Genomic DNA, 18,469 nt, shown 5'->3' on the forward strand with positions numbered 1-18,469 from the left:
TAGGTCTTCAATACAGCAAGAAACTCTTGCAACTGGAGGCGTCATTCAGCGGGTCACTAAACAAATCCTTACCATAGTTCTCAGTGTGATGGTGTAATTTGATTAGTGTGATATTAATTCACTGGGTTGTTTTGCGTTGTCTTTAAAAGCTGAACATCTAGCCTTCAGTTCATACTACTTTATATATAAGTTTTGAATATAATCTGCTGATAACCAACCAATTAAATAACTGGATTTGGTGTAACTAGCACAAAAATTGTATTCTGAGTTCTGTCATTAAGTTTTATGACTGAGAGCTTTGGACTTGCGATTATAAAACAATTTGAGAACGATTATCATTTTAAAACTATGTAATTAAACAATAAGATTACCAGATTGGGTATCTCCAGTACAAAATTTGTATTTCTAGTACTGTATAAGGCCCAGATGCTCTTAAGACTAGGCCTTCATTTAAATCTATAAAATCTTTATCTTCCTGTATTTAAATAGAAGAAGACACCCTCATCTAAACCCCTTCCTCTTTGATTGATCCTAATAATTGCTCATTTAAGTTTTATGAATTTTCCATGATAATGATTATTAACTGATAACATTGTAATTTCCGTTCTCTCAAGAGTAATTGATTTCTTAGAATTTTATGCTAAATTAAAGTCTTCATTATTTCAGTATCATAATTTGCTCTTGTCTATCAAGGACCTTATGAATAGAATCTATATACTTATAGCTTTTAGTGATAAACAGAATCTATACTGTTATAATTTTTTTTACATTTATCCTGTTGTTATCATAGGCAGATCCGCAGGGGCCTGGGGGCCTGCCCCCTCCCTTTCGTGTGAAAGATGTTTTATTATATAGGGAATCACTGAAGCATGACTGGAGTGGCCCTCCCCTTATATCAGTCAGCGGGGCCCCTTATGAAAAGTTCTGGATCCACCACTAATGGTAATAAGGAGGGGACTGATAGACAGAGGGTAGTGGGGAGGGTCAGTCACCCATTTATATGCCTAAAAGGCAGAATAGAAGCTCTGATTCATGTGCAGAGCTTTTTAAATAAATTAACCGTGAGAGTGGATAAATATGTTAATACACGAGTTATAGTGTTAGAATCTGTATCTCTTATGATTTTTATCCTTTCTTTTCAAACATTTGCAGAAAGTTCCGATCTTTATATATGTGATGTCATCAGGCTTGGTTGCCTTTTTCATGGTACACAATAAGTAATTCAGAAGAAAAAAAGAAAATTAAACATCATAATTAAATTTTTACCAATAATTTGCTTAGAACAGAATTCATTAGTGATGAGAATATTTTTCTCACACCTTTCAGGAAATGTGAAAATAGCACAATAATTGGAGAAAATGTATTTCAGATAATTAAATAGAAGCCAAGTTTAAAATTGACAGATTTCACATTTGTATCCAGGAGTTATGGTTCTTGATTGAATAAAAATAAGTTTATCTAAAATATTGAGAATTGATATCAGCAGAGATCAAATTGAATACTTTAATTCAAAACACTCAGTAATTTTTTTATCAGATTTACCAACTGTTCTTATTTCCGGTATTAAAAAAAATTAAGAAACATTTTTATCAGTAAGGATGAGTAATAAGTAAGATAGATAATAATATTTATATTTTTATCTCATAGATAATCAAAGTATATCATATTCTTTCATCAATACTATTTTGTATCTAAAAAAAAGCTTTTAAGATCCTTTGGTGCATTATATCTGTAAGCCAATACTATCATACATGTTATTGAATTGTGTATTTTCCCTGTAATATTTGTCAAACATTTAGGTGTTTTTTTTCTCTCATTGACAGATTTTCAATATATAAGTCATGTTTTGTATAGAAAAATACAGAAAAGCATTAAACATTTAGGGATTTGACCTTTCAAGGTAAACCTTGTATGGAAATATGGACTAATGTGTTTTCATGAATTAAATCAAATTTCAGTTTATTTTTAATGTTACTGTAGATTTGTGAGTTTATAAGGACCATTCATTATATTTTCAGAGTGATGTTCTTACAAAATTACCATTAATAAAATCGGATGCTGAAACACTGAAGAGTGGAAATTTTACTTTCAAAAATTCAGGTACAGGTTTTATAATTAAATACAATATTACGGTCATTGTACTCAAGTATAGAGAGTATTATTTTTTTTCTGAAAAAAAATCCATTGGAATGAGAGAGAGAAAAACAATTATTGGTGACATGATTATAGACTTTTCATTTCTAAAAAGTTAAAAAGTTATTGTCTCCCTTAAATTGCTATGATTGTAATTTGGTTTTACTAAGAATAGACAAATTCAGCTTAAAACAACTAAAGCAGTTTTTAATTTAACCAATTGAAATTAAAAATCATTACACTTTTTTTCCACAAGAGTACATGTTGTTTGACTTTTTTGTCTCATGAAGCTATTTTTTGACTTTTGATTTTAAAACCTATTTCTTATTTCAGATTGAGACATAATGGATTCAAACAGTGGAATTGAGGCCAGTGACATGCTTGCAGAAGCATTAAAACAACTGGACAATGTTTTAGCAAGTAAGCATTGAAATTCAATTCCTTCGAACAAGAATGATCAACTTCAATGTACATACATTGTGTACATACACATTTATAGAAAAAAACAGGTCTAGTTATCTTTCATTTCATACTATTCTATTTGAAAAAAAAACCGATTAAATTCATTCAAAACTTTATTTCCTGACAACTTTTTTCCTCAAGGTGTAAAATTAAGAATTATATCAATTATAATAGATATATAAAGTTTACTCCAAAAAGACAGTCTGTCATACTATTTTAACTACCATGGGAGATAACTCTATTAACCAATAGATATAAAGTTTACTCCAACAAGACAGTCTGTCATACTATTTTAACTATCATGGGAGATAACTCTATTAACTCATAGATGTAAAGTTTACTAAAAAAAGACAGTCTGTTATACTATTTTAATTACCATGGGAGATAACTCTATTAACCCATAGATGTAAAGTTTACTCCAAAAAGACAGTCTGTCATACTATTTTAATTACCATGGGAGATAACTCTATAAACCCATAGATGTAAAGTTTACTCCCAAAAGACAGTCTGTTATACTTTTTTAATTACCTTGGGAGATAACTCTATTAACCCATAGATGTAAAGTTTTCTCCAAAAAGACAGTATGTCATACTATTTTAATTACCATGGGAGATAACTCTATTAACCCATAGATATAAAGTTTACTCCAAAAAGACAGTCTGTCATACTATTTTAATTACCATGGGAGATAACTCTATAAACCCATAGATGTAAAGTTTACTCCCAAAAGACAGTCTGTTATACTTTTTTAATTACCTTGGGAGATAACTCTATTAACCCATAGATGTAAAGTTTTCTCCAAAAAGACAGTATGTCATACTATTTTAATTACCATGGGAGATAACTCTATTAACCCATAGATATAAAGTTTACTCCAAAAAGACAGTCTGTCATACTATTTTAATTACCATGGGAGATAACTCTATAAACCCATAGATGTAAAGTTTACTCCCAAAAGACAGTCTGTTATACTTTTTTAATTATCTTGGGAGATAACTCTATTAACCCATAGATGTAAAGTTTTCTCCAAAAAGATGGTATGTCATACTATTTTAACTACCATGGGAGATAACTCTATTAACCCATAGATGTAAAGTTTACTCCAAAAAGACAGTCGGTCATACTATTTTAATTACCATGGGAGATAACTCTATTAACCCATAGATGTAAAGTTTACTCCAAAAAGACAGTCTGTCATACTATTTTAATTACCATGGGAGATTACTCTTTTAACCCATAGATGTAAAGTTTTCTCCAAAAAGACAGTCTGTTATACTATTTTAATTACCATGGGAGATAACTCTATTAACCCATAGATGTAAAGTTTACTCCAAAAAGAGTCTGTCATACTATTTTAATTACCATGGGAGATTACTCTTTTAACCCATAGATGTAAAGTTCACTCCAAAAAGACAGTATGTTATACTATTTTAATTACCATGGGAGATAACTCTATTAACCCATAGATGTAAAGTTTTCTCCAAAAAGACAGTCTGTCATACTATTTTAATTACCATGGGAGATAACTCTATTAACCCATAGATGTAAAGTTAACTCCAAAAAGACAGTCTGTCATACTATTTTAACTACCATGGGAGATAACTCTATTAACCCATAGATGTAAAGTTTACTCCAAAAAGACAGTCTGTTATACTATTTTAACTACCATGGGAGATAACTCTATTAAGAATTATATCAATTATAATAGATATAAAGTTTACTCCAAAAAGACAGTCTGTCATACTATTTTAACTACCATGGGAGATAACTCTATTAACCCAGAGGATTCAGAATTACCATACCTTAAAAATAAACAGTATTCTCCAGTTTCGGTTGAATGGTTCTATTAGTCGAAAGATTTTGTTAAGACCCCTGCCCCCTGAATTTACATTATCAAACTAACAACTGTGTTTATAAAAATATTTAATTAAATGAAATGGTTTCTAAGATTTTAATTTTACCTTATAGACACCAAATTTGAACCACCCAATGGTAAAGCCGAACTGACTAGAAGAAAGACTCCAAGACGACATTCACATCAGGCCAAAATTGTCAAACTAATGGAGGATTTAAAGAATTTCTTGGAGACATGTGATGAAAAAAGCAAGGTCATCACCATGATTCCCAATGAAGTTACATCCTATATTAGAAATTGGATGATAGGTGTGGATGAGAAAACATCTCCAGTGAGTATAGAAAATGTTGTACTGTCGATTCATTATTATTTGTTGGTTACCAATTGTTGTGGGTCTAGTGGGTACAGTTTTCTCATCACTTGGCGTCCGTCGTCGTCGTCATCTGTCGTCGTTAACAATTTTTCAAACATCTTCTCCTCTTAAACTGCTGAATGGATTTGGATGAAACTTAGCATGATTATTCCTTAGATTAACCTGCACAAAGTGTGTGCTTTGATTTTTGATCTTTCAAAAAACATGGCCGCCGTTACTTAAAATAGAACATAGGGGTCAAATGCAGTTTTTGGCTTATATCTCAAAAACGAAAGCATTTAGAGCAAATCTGACAAATGGGTAAAAATGTTAATTAGGTCAATATCTATCAGCCCTGAAATTTTCAGATGAATCAAACAACCCATTGTTGGGTTGCTGCCACTTAATTGGTAATTTTAAGGAAATTTTGCAGTTTTTGATCATTATCTTGAATATTATTATAGATAAAGATAAACTGTTAATAGCAAAAATGTTAAGCAAAGTAAGATCTACAAATTAGTCAATTTGACCAAAATGTCAATTGACCTCTTAAGGAGTTATTGCCCTTTAAAGACTTTTTTTCACAATTTGTTCATCATGTTGACTTACTTTAAAAAATCTTCTCCTTTTACTGCTGTATCAATTTCAGCCAAACTTAGGCTAAATGAGTTTCAGAGTTTCAGAGTATCTAGTATAAATTTTATATTTCATTTCCTTGTATGTCAAGAAACATAGCTCCTATGGCTAAAATAGAACATAGGAAAAAATGATTTTTTTTTGCTTTTGAAGAAAAGAGGACGATTCAAAGAACATTTAAATAAATTGAAAAGCCAAAATAATCATTGATCAGAGATTAAACCAAAAAAAAATCAGGTGAGCTATTCAGGCTCTTGAGAGCCTCTTGTTTAAAAGCACATAAATATTTTCACTTTTGTGGTGATCTTGCAAAAATTTCTAGTATACATTGTTTTGAATGTAAAGTAAGAGGCTATTTCAGTGTATCACCTGTATTGTTGTATTGTAACATTTACTAGCCAGAATTTTAGAGGTGGGTGGTATATACAAGGCTTTGTTAAACTAGGAATACTTTAACCGTTCTCTTGTTAAAATGCCAGTCATAAGAGAAAAAAGAGAAAATTATCAGCAAATATGGGACTCTAGTATTTATACATGTAGTAAATAAAAAATCTGATATTATAGGAATAATGTTGGAGAGTGGTCAATGTGAAAATGCACACAGAACTGCTAGAACTTCGTCTGTGAGTTCGACATAGTGACAAAACTGTTCTTGGCATTTAGACCCTGTTTGTCTTAAAAATCATATTAAACCTTTACAATTCTACTTTGCCCTTCAATCTTGAGAGTCATGCAGCCCATAATTAAACATGAAATATGTTATGTACTTACATACTAAAACAAACTTAATACTGTAAGTGCAATTGTTTCCACAGATTGCAAACATTTGTATAAGATACTTTTTGATGTTGTGTAAATCTTTTTGACATTCTGACATTAATCTAATTATTAGTGCTGAAGGTGTAGCCAAAAATAATAAAGCAAGGTTAGATTCATGGATTAATAAAACATATTTATGCTTAATGTAAAAATCATTAAGTTGTATGTGATCTTTGATGATTTTTGCAGCTTGGATGAGGTTTTGTGGTTTGTGGTCATATCTCTGTGAAGGGCAGCTTCCTTTTCACAGTAGATAGGGTTTTATAATGTGGCTGGTTCTTATATTCATTTGTCTCATAGCTTAAACTATATTGAAGTAAGGGAAAGAAATACATAAATGTACCACTATCTTGTAGAAATAATGTTTACCTGTTGTCTTATAGAGTTCAGATTAAAATTATTAACAGAAAGTTTTATTTTTTATTTTTATATGTTTCTGAGTGTGACATCCATTTTCACTGAACTAGTACACATTTTCGTTTTTGGCTAGCTGGAGTCAGACTCTGGATGCAACATCTCTTTGGTCAGTATGTTGTCACTATGATATATTCTCTGCAGAGGGGGTGCCCTGGGGGCCCAGGCCCCCCTTTTGTGGGAAAAATTTGGTTGATTATATAGGGAATCATAGAAGCATGACTGGAGCCCCCGCCCTTATGTCAGTCAGCATCACCCCCCCTTTTAGGAAAAGTTCTGGATCCGCCACTGATCTGTTTCCATTCTCAATTTCATTCATACAGAATTGTATTTTGTAAACCTTGGTAAGGGGAGATAATTTTTTAGAGTGATGATGTGTTTGTAACAGTCAATTATGCATTTGAAACTGATTTTATGAATTATTTCCCTTGAAATATTGACTTTTACTTCTAAACTACTGATCAATGACATAGATTTTTTTATAAAATGAATATCTGTCTAAAGACATTCAACAAAGGTCATATTGCCAAGGTGAAGGTCTTATTTGGTGAGAACATTCTGTATTTCAAGGTCAATGTGTAACGGTTTATTTCTTCCTCTGTGATATTTTATCCTGAGGATAACTTGTCCCGGTAATTTTTTTCCAGGCATGGTATTTCACAGGTAGATTTTATCCAGAGGTGTGAAAATCTATCTGTGTTATGCAAATAGTCTCTACCGGTATATATTTGCTGTACTATATTTCACAGAACCATGTGAAATAAAGTCCCAGTAACTACTATGTAAGTCACTCACAATCAATATATACCTGACTATAATTATTAAATGTTTCACAAAGGTAGAACAAATTTGCATAATTTATCAAAGGGAGGTAATTATGAGCAATTTATATTTTAAAGATATTAATATAATGTATTTCTGGATCTTTTTCATAAAGGTAAATACTATCCAGCTGTTAAACATGTTTTTGTTCCAATATATTGTTATGCTATGATTTACCTGATATCCATATAATCAACAACTACATCTCTGTCCCCAGACAAAGTTATATATATATATATAGTTACAAATATCATCATAATCAAATGCTTCTATTACTGTTAACAGTAGTCATGCAACTATATTTCTACCTTACTTTTTAATTTATATTTGAACTGAGATCTGAAAACAACTCACTTTTACATGTATTTCACTTACCTTATATATAATCATGATATTATTTTCACAATTATGATCTTGAAATTACTTCTGGTTTTCTTCCCTATGTTTCATGATAATTTTCGTTTCAAAAGGATGATATTGACTTGAATATTTCAGGAAATTTTTTCAATGATAATTTGTGAAATTATTTCCCATAATAATACCTTTTTTTTTTTAACAATTTCGCTTTAATTCAAATACACTATTATTATTTCATAGTATTTGTAAAGGATAAGATTTTTCTAATAACTATTCAATAAGTTAACTACCCAGATAGAATTTCACGGCAAAGGAGAAAATATCCCAGGGAAATATTTTCCTCCGGATAAAAAAATAACAACAACTACTGTGACATTTTTTCCTCCGGATCAAATTTCACCCGGATATAATTTTGCCTTACAAATGTAGCTTATTATAGTGCAAACTATCAGCAATTCTATTTATGACATTAGTATTGTTTTGCATCTGTTTATGGATGGAGTTAGGTGAAATAAGAAAAATGTAGAATTGAAAATTGTTACTATTAGTCAAGGAACAAAATAAGCCAGAAACATTGATAGGTTGAGAAAAATATAGTTTTAAGAAAATTGTGTAAAAGGCTGATTTGCACTTTTACCTTATATTTTTCATTATTTGGGTCTTAAACTGTAACAAATAAAATCTAGAATTGACTTTAATTTTGGAAATAACCTCTTCAAGAGCTATTGAAGTCTTCTATGGCAATAAAAGTTGATGATACAACTAGCAAGGCAAAATGTTTTACTCTGTATTCTAACAATAAACCAAAGTATCCCAAACATATATAGGTCATATCCCCTATGTCAAGTCATATGAATGAGACTTTGCTTTATATAGGTCAAGGTCAATACAGCTTATGGTAAGGCAGCTAATATCAGTTATTTTATTTATGACAGTTGTATTGTTTTACATCTGCCTTGTGTCAATATCTTGTAAAGTTCATATGGACGACACTTTCTGTAATGTCAAGGTCAATATAGTTTATGATAAGGCAGCTTTATATCAGTAGTTGTATTTATGACAGTAGTATTAAAATTGAGAATGGAAATTGTTTTACATCTGCCTAGTGTCTACATCTTGTCAAGGTCATATGGATGAGACTTCCTGTAATGTCAACGTCAATGATGCTTATGATAAAGCAGCTATTTATTATCTGTTATTTTATTTATGACAGTTGTATTGTTTTACATCTGCCTAGTGTCTATATCTTGTCAAGGTCAGGATGCTAATGTAGTCAAGGTCAGGATGCTACTGCAGGAGGCAGGAAGTGATAATAAACAAATAAAATCATTTGTTATCTTAACCATAACCATTAATGAGCAAATAATATAAACATTTATATGAAGAAGATTATTTTATTGACTTCTGTACCTTTTATTTATCAATAAACTGTTTAAAGCAAGGAAAAGTATAATTACGCATTGAAATGTTTAATTGCATAAAAAATTTGTGATTGTTATTGAAATTAAGATGTGAAGATTGGAAAATCTATAAAATATTCATGAAATTATGGTTGAAACATTAACCAAGGTCGTTATTAGGAAATTAAAATATATTTCTGTCGTTAGAAATTATATTCTAAAGTACAAAACGTATATATAGCCTTCTTTACTGTCTGAAGATGCTGTAATTTGTGACAAGATTGTCTTTCTTCATTGTTGTTAATTAGCGGTAGTGTCGTAATTACTAATTAACCGTGATTGCTATACTACCTACCAACCTGTCAGTGATATATTAGTAAAACAGATTATACTTGCATTATATCTGTTGATAAAATACCCAGGAGAATGCGAATTTCGTCAGAATATTCCGTAAAAATACTTCTTTTGGATTTGGAATGAGATAGAAAATCACCCAGGTGAAAAAAGATCACAATTTAATATTCTTTAATGGGATACAAAGTCAAATAGATGGTGAACTTTTAGAACTTGGAGGAATGAAGTTATTTAAAAGTCAAATTCAAATGGAGCGTCTTCATGAATAATAAATGGATATTTTATGATAGGGGTTTATTATAGTGTAAACACCTGATGTAAAGAAAGAATGTCATCTTAGACCGCAGTGATTATACAATCAGATAGTTCAGTGATTATAGTAGATAAATACAATCGGAAGTATCGCTTTCATGATTGTATGGAATAATCATTCTGTTGTGTTTTTCATGTGTTTTATTTGACTTGATTTTTGTGATCATTATCATGATTTATTAGTATACTCAATTCTTAATCTTAAGAGATTTTTCAATTTTACTTTGCTTAAAAATTACACCTATTGGACCAACTGTGTGAAAAATGTCAAAATTATTCAAGAAATTTGTCTTAACAAAGTGATTAGAAAGATTTGCAGAGAATAAAAAGGAAATGATTAGTGATAATTAATTTATTTTTATGAAGTTGCTGAGATTAAATGTTATGATTTTTGTGTTTAATCATGATAATCAGAATTGAACATTGATTAATTGACATTTATGATTTTACGGGTCATTGACCTCGCATAGGAATTTTTATGAAATATCTTTCATCTTTGGAGGTTTCTTACTCTTCAATGTTAAAGAAACATGAATGATGGCCTATGCCTAGTTTCCAATAATTAATGTGATTTCTAAGGAGGAAATAACAGGACAAACTGCCAAATGGAAAATGTAACAAATGTCCATCTAATCTAAGAGATTCTTAATATTCATTTAACTTAAGCCTGAAAAATAGGCTTACATAAAAATAGTGGAATTTATATTGATGAATTTGAGAAAAAAAAGTAATTGGTGAAAATGAGAACAAAATTGTGGTCTAGCTGTAGACAAATGAATTATTGATCTCGTAAAAAAATGAATTTAATGAATTAGACAAAAGGACAATAGACATAAGTTTACTTATTATTTTTTGAAAAAGCTTTTAACAGAAAGGAAAGAGAAGAAAAATGTGGTTTAATAATAAATTGGATGTAAGCTATATGTAGTCTGATATTGAAAACCAAAGATAGGCTAAATTTAATATATTAGTATATTCTTACAAGAATATATTGAAAGTTGAGACAAATAGAAGACGTTTATGATATTTCACAAGGAGGAATAAACTCTTTATCGATTAAGAAAGTGTCATCACGATTTGCAGTTTTCCCAACTACTTCTAAAGAAAAAAATGTGCGTCAATTTTTAATTAATATCAATGTTTTTTAATTAATTACATGGGAATCTCAAACTCAGCTGTGATTTTATTAAAAAGCTTGTAACTACTTTCTTTAAACATCAAAGGAGGAAAAAGACGGATAAATTTAACCAAAGGGGGATTTTATGATTAAGTACAAAACAAAGAATTGTTGATGGTAGTTTTAGCGTATTTTTGTGTAAATTTGACAGTCAGTGTTGTGACTATAAAATGAGGAAATTAATTGAAAAAAATATTTTATACTCTGTGTCTAGTGTCCTTAAAATGGATTAAAAATTGATTTGAATTCGAGTTTAAACAATGGATAGAAGGAAATCAGCAGCAGACTATGATGACTTTGTTAGACGTGTGTATTATCAGACTTTACCAGGACCTAGGAGAAGGAGTAGATATGTAAGTAAATCATGAGGATACAGAATAATAAAAGGGTCAAGGTCATAAAAAATTAACGGGTACTCCAAGTATAGAATTTGTGCTTAAAACTCTAATTTCAGTAATTAATATTTGGTTGAAGTCTGAGTCTGAGTATGATAACATACTCAAAATTTTAATTTTAATGATCACAAGGTCTGGATGTTTTTAGGTTGAAGTAAGTGAAACAGCAACCCAACAGTAAAGTGTTTTAAAGAATAATTCAAATGTCACCATAATATCTTTATAAGACAAAAAATATGTCTGTTTAATTTTATGTCATATTATAATGTTAGATTAAAAAACTTGATTCAAGCTGTGAACAAAGTTGACTAATGTCATGAATGTTGATCTGACTTTGATCAGACACAATTATACCATTCATCTTCGCTCGCCAAGGGTTACGATCCACTCCCGCTCTAGAAGTATACCATTATAAAAAGAGCCTTTGGAAAGAACAAAATGTCCATCAAATATGTTCATATGAATACAAGGCAATGGAGGTTAATTTGACAGAAAGAATGTAACCCTTCTTTAAAGATGAGAACTTGGTTCAGTGGACTGTAGGGCCATGGTAAAAAGCAACAGTTGACTGCTCATCTTCAGGTAATTTTTTAAGCTTGACAATGGATTTTATACCTATATGTATAACAGATTTGATATTGCTTTCTATACTTTTATATTAATCTTTCTGAGTTCATATGTAAGACTTAGAGCATTATTATGCCCAACAGCATCACTTCCTTAAATTTCCTGTAGCAGGGATGTATTAGATACACTCATTTTTAGTAATCTTAAACTCCTGAATTTAGAGGCATTAAGTTTCTAGATTATAAGTTGGTCTGTTATTCTATCTGTTATCAGCTTAAAATTATAATTCATTCAATGAATCTCTACAACTTGCCATGAAGTTGATGATCATATAAACTAAAAACATAAGAATAGCTCTTCTCATTTTAAATGAGTTTAAAAAATATATGTCAATGTCTATGCTTTTCATCCAGATTTCATATATGATATATGAAATCTGGATGAAAAGCATAGACATTGACATATATATGATATAATATCACTGACCAATAAAATTATGATAAATTTTGAAATATCAGCAGGATATGGTTTTCTATTGACACATTTTTTTGGTTATTTTCTATTGTTTCCTTTGTCCGATTTAAAAAAACATAATTTTATTTAGCACTGAACTATAGAGAATAAGATAATTCAATCCTATTTTTAATTTAGGAATCAAATAGTCCAATTATTTATAAAGCACACTTAATCTGTCATCAGGCTTTATATACTAGTAACTGTCTAATTATAACATGATTTATAGATGCTGATGAAGTTATGTATGCATTTGATGCATTTTGCAGTGAAAGCACTTCTGCAGGCATAATTGTTATTAGGCTTGTATACAACCTACGATTACAATTCATGTTTGTGTGCATTTATATATTTTTTGATAAAGTTAAATTGTAAAAATGGGATGTTGGACTATAGGGTCGTATTAGAGTGATAGACCAATTTTGACTTTTGGGGTGTCCAAATATCAAGATTGACCAACATTTTTATTTATTTTGCACTGTGTTTTATATATTATCTTTTTCATTATATTGAGACATGCTTTATTGTATGCTTAACAATCTCTCAATACTAATCAAGTATCTTTTTACTAGCTGTAACAGGTTGATTCTATAAGTTTGCCTAAACCCTTTGGCCTCCATCCCACACGAAGTCATGATTGATGGCGACCACCATTCTTTTATTGCCCATAATGTTTAAATGATATCACAAAGAAGTAGGACCAGTAAGAACCCTTTTTGGACCCAAAATATAGCAGTTTGACAAAACTGTTAAAATGTTAACTTTAAGTTATTTATTGGAAACTAGAGTACTTCAGCTGCATAAATATGGGCTATTTTTGACAATACAATGCACATATCAGGTACTAACATCATTAAGTCATGCTAAATTACCAAAATCTTCACAATTTTAGCATTTTAGTTAAATATTAGACGTTTTCCTTCTAAAATGAAAGTGGCCGCATTTGTGTTCATTCTTGATATTGAAAAAGTTGTATTTGGTGATAATTCATAACTTATATAAAGGTTGAGAATGAACAAGGATGCGGCCACTTTTATTTTTAACAAATAAGATCTGAAAAAGTGACATTTTTTTGCATATTTAAAATATTTTTCATATTTGAGCTTGAATTGGAGCGTTTTTATGACTTTTAAAATGACTTAAAATCTTTCACATAAACTAATTGAATCAAATGAAATAGACACATCAGTGTGTAAAAAGTGTCCAAAATATTTCGTCAGATGAATCTGAAATTTGAGGCCAAAATCGACCCTTACCTACTCCTTTCAATTTTCATGTAAAGAAATGGGCTGGTATGTAACTATGGTTAATTATAATTTTTAAAGGAAAAAAAAATATTTGAAAGCAACAAAATAACACCATTACATTTAGTAGATATAGGAAGATTTGGTGTGAGTGCCAATGAGACAACTCTCCATCCAAATAACAATTTAATAAAAGGAAACCATTATAGGTCAATGTACGGCCTGTAACACGGAGGCTTGGCTCACACAGAACAACAAACTGTAAAGGGCCCCAAAAGTGTAAAACCATTCAAACGGAAAAAAAAGTGTTTGTTTGATGAAATTGTATTGATATATTAGTTCAGTTAATCTAGCATAAATTTGACCCTAACCAAAAAGTAATTGCAATACAAGATTTTTAAGTTTTTAATCTTTTGCATTATACCCTTAATATATACAGAAAAAAGTCCCATAAAATCTAACTTGAGGAAGACTAAAAAAAATCACCACTTAAAATTCCTATGGAGATTTGCATTGAAAAGGGAGATAACTCTTGCAAAAAAGGCAGAAATATCAATAAAAATTGATACAAAATTATAACTTCAACCCTTCTATTCATCAGAATGTATTGATTCTTGATTTTTTAGCGTTCTTTAGAGTATAACAAACAACTTTAGAGGTGTTTTCATATATTTTTATCCAGCTATAATCTAGATTTTGTAATTCAGTAGTTGACCATTTATGGAATTTTTTAACATGTCAAGACTCAAGGTAAAAAATCTCAAATTTAATCAAAATTTTTTAGCATGTAATCTTCTTTTTGCGGTTTAAAGTTTCTTTAGATAAGTAAGTTGCTGAAAAAATATAATATACAGATGAACAATACAATATTTTCACATTATTTTTTCAAAATGGCCACAATTTAAGCTTCAAATTTGCAATTGCTTTAATGAAAAATGCATGAAAACAATAAAACTACCTACAACACTTTGGTTTTGTACATTTCATGAGCAGAAGATTATATAATGTAGTGAAAAACAACAACCCCATCAAAGTATCATTCTTACATAAATTTCAAGAAAAACAACAAAAAAACTGACCAAACAAGACTAATTTTTGCAAGAGTTATCTCCCTTACAATGTTAATTTCCATATGAAATTAAAAATGCTGATTTTGAGTTTTCCTCATGTTAGATTGTATGGGACTTTTTTCAATGTATGTAAAGGGTATAATGCTAAAGATTAGAACTAAAAAAAAATCTGTTGTAATCAGTTTGAGGTTAAATCTTAGTTTGACTGGACTATATGATCCTATATGTGTTGTATGTCGTACATTAAAGGTTTTCCATTATTGTTGCTATCAAAAATTACTTGTGATATACAATTGAAAAACCTAGGTAGACCAAATCATTTTTTTTTATTGAAATCTCTATTTTTGTCTTATTGATTCTCTAATAATTGATTCCCAATATAATTCTAATACTTAACTTAAATTTGGTGAATTGCTTCAAGGGAATCTGAAACAATCCAATTAAATTATTTCATTTATTTTTAAAAGAAACTGCATGCATTGTCTTGCTAAGCATTATCCTTGCTCATAAAGAAAAGTATCAGAAAAAAATATGAAGTAGCGCTTTGGTATCTTGCAGACAGATCTGAAAAGCGGTTTAACATTAAATCTCCATCACTGCCAAATGTCATTCTGTTCAGTAATTTTTTAGGAAAGTGTGACGATATAAAGTAAAGTTCATTCAACAGATGAATATTTAAACTATTTTAAAGTACATGTATCACCAAACAGGAAGTGGATGTCTGATAGATCTTAAATGTGCTCATGCATACATCTTATCACCGTCAAGATGCATGCTGATAAAATACTTTTGTTCTCTATCGATTTATGAATTTCGAAAACAGCGGTATACTACTGTTGCCTTTATTTAGCAGTGTACTGCTGAAATGTGTGATTACAAATTTTATATTCACGCAACATATTGAAAAATTCAAAGTATAATAGTTAAACATAAGGTAAATGGAGGTGTCTAAGAGATCTGAAAAGAGCACACAAACATTATCTCTATCAAGCTGCTGACTTTTAATAGGAAGTCATTTTGTTTAGCAGTATCGTAACTTGTAAAAAAATGTGAAGGACATAACTGTTGGATGAAAAGACAGACGGACAAGGTGAATGCTATAATTTAGCCCTAATACTCATTGATTGGGGTGTAATATTAATAGTTTTATCGAAAGGTTCAAATATAATTGTATAATTTTGTAACAGCATACTTGTTTGTTATGTATTAGAAATTCTAAAACATACCAAAGATTACACAATTATAAATTTAACAAATTGAACAGGGGAGATAAATCAATGCCTCTGTCAGTATACATTGGGCCTCTTGTTGAAATGGTAAAAAACACTTTATATACAGACATTTAACTAGATCAGTGGTGTTGATAATTGATCTATGAGTGTTTAATAGACTTGAGAGATTTGTATGGCTGATACTATTGTTCTGAATTTGACAAATCTATTATCACACCTTAATTATTAGCCTGAATAAATGAATACTTCGGATCTGTACATCATCTAATTTGTATAATTGATGTCTGGACACTGAATCATTTCTGGCAAGATAAGTACTGGTATAGATTCTAGACAGCTGAGGAAATTACAACAATTTCTGGAGTAAGTTTGAAGGTAGACAACTTAGAAGTCCTATTGTATTAGCCGTCTGTATTCCGTTAACACATGTGATTCATGGGTAAATTGTCAAATATTCAAATATAAGTAAAAGTGAAAGTACAATGGACCAAATGACAGAGTAGACACACAATGGTCATAATATTTAGTTGTTTGTGTTTGAAATTTTGAAAAGTTATATATATGGAAAACTTTTTCTTGATGTCTTGTTTATTTTAAAGAAAATATCAGATGAGGGGAGATAACTCAAAAATTTTCAGTTTTTTAGATAGAAAATATGATTAATATGATAAAAATCCCCATTATCACATAAAAACTTATACTTAAGCTTAGAGATCAAGGCCACAATGACTGCTCATAGTAAGATAGTACTGGACTGACCACACAACTTTTCTATATCATATCTTAAGATCATAGAACTGTAGTTAAATTATTATCTGAATACTGAACTTGTATATAATCTTACATATCAGTGATCAAAAGTGGTATGATTAAGTATTGTAAACTCAGAAATTATTGTGTGTATTTATTATTGTTCTTTTTGATGTTATATCATTTAAAACTACTCTCCAAATTTCTGTCCCTTTGTGGTAGGGTTGAGCAGCTAAGACATCCATTACCACAGCCTATCATTTTTTTTTACAAACAAAATATTATACATGTACTGGTAATATTAGCTATCATGATTAGGACTAATTTCAGTGAGGGATAAATTGATTTGACAAATATCTGATTTTATTACAGTGGTTAATAATAGCATGTACTAGTACATGTATATATATATGAACAAAATCAACATATGATTAGTTTTAGTTCTATCGATCATGTCCATATTTTAGCTTAATTTCTTGAACTTTTTAAATATTATATACTCATATCCTTTTTCTCATAATCATATAGATAGAAAGGAAAAGAAAAAGTAATTACAATAGTTTTCCCCCTTTTAAACAAAGGAAAACAAAAAGTAAAAGCACTGAAAGTAATAAAATTGATAAAAGCATTGACTGCATGACCATTATTAAGGAGATTGACGTTCACTTTTTGTTCTGAAAGAATTGGTGTTAATTGTTATGAAGCTGACTATACAATATGGCATTTTCTCCTTGCTAAAGGGCCTAGTCAGTTGCCTATAATTGCTCATATCCACTTCATTTGAACTTTGGTGGATAGTTGTCTCATTGGCAATCATACCATATCTCCTTGTCGTTATATAGGCTGATAGTGTATCCTACTAACATACATTTTACATGTTATGACATAATATGTAAGTATAGGTAAAACAGGTGTTTTAGTTGTGATATCAAAACAGTCAGAAATAATAAACATCAACATCTGTTCTTTTGTTTTTATCTTAGTCCAAAGTCTATATAACGATCTTATTACTTTGAAGCTATTTCCAACACAAACTTTCTTTTGCCCTAAAAAATGTAGGGTTAATGTCGCTCAGTCTTTAGTTTTCTACGTTATGTTTTGGGAACTGTTGTTATAGTCTGTTTGTCTGCCATGGCTTTCTCATTTTCTTTGACTGATGAGTTTGAATGTCCCTTTGATATCTTTCACAATCACTACTTTAAGTAAATCCTCAAATTCATAATTTTGATGTACATCACAAATATGGAGAGCAATATATCCATAAAAAAGAGGGGGACAAATGAGAAAACTATCAAAACCTATAAGAGGTCTGCTTTGCTTTGAAGAAATACAATCCACTTTTTGTGTACATATGAATCATAGACTGCCAAAGGATTGCTAACTTGGGTCACAGATTATATGTACCCTTCAGAACCAACAGTCAACCAGTAATGCAAAGTGCTTGCCCTTATCAATTAATAACCTTTCCAGTGGCAGTTCAAATTTCTATTCCATTACCCAATTGACTCACTTTAAAGAACTTTTTATATGTCCTAAATACTGGTTTGCATGAAATATTTGCCATTGAACATTAAACAACAAATATCCCTTTGGTCAATCCACAAG

General features: G+C 30.0%; 1 protein-coding gene across 4 annotated transcripts in view; it reads left to right on the top strand.

Annotated features, from left to right (window-relative positions):
* The first annotated feature begins 2,081 nt into the window (after window positions 1–2,081).
* The window catches only part of LOC134683047 (liprin-beta-1-like), a 74,027-nt gene continuing 57,639 nt past the window's right edge, over window positions 2,082–18,469 (top strand). For 2 of the 4 annotated variants that reach the window (XM_063542075.1, XM_063542076.1), the window contains exons 1-3: window positions 2,083–2,100; window positions 2,467–2,553; window positions 4,564–4,781. In XM_063542075.1, the coding sequence (XP_063398145.1) occupies window positions 2,478–2,553; window positions 4,564–4,781 (294 nt within the window). In that variant the 5' untranslated portion in view covers window positions 2,083–2,100; window positions 2,467–2,477. Of the gene's footprint in view, window positions 2,101–2,466; window positions 2,554–4,563; window positions 4,782–18,469 lie in introns of all 4 variants that reach the window. The other 2 variants (XM_063542077.1, XM_063542078.1) reach the window with 2 other exon arrangements.

The sequence above is a fragment of the Mytilus trossulus genome, chromosome 9 (assembly GCF_036588685.1).
Source record: "Mytilus trossulus isolate FHL-02 chromosome 9, PNRI_Mtr1.1.1.hap1, whole genome shotgun sequence".
NCBI classification, from domain to species: domain Eukaryota; kingdom Metazoa; phylum Mollusca; class Bivalvia; order Mytilida; family Mytilidae; genus Mytilus; species Mytilus trossulus.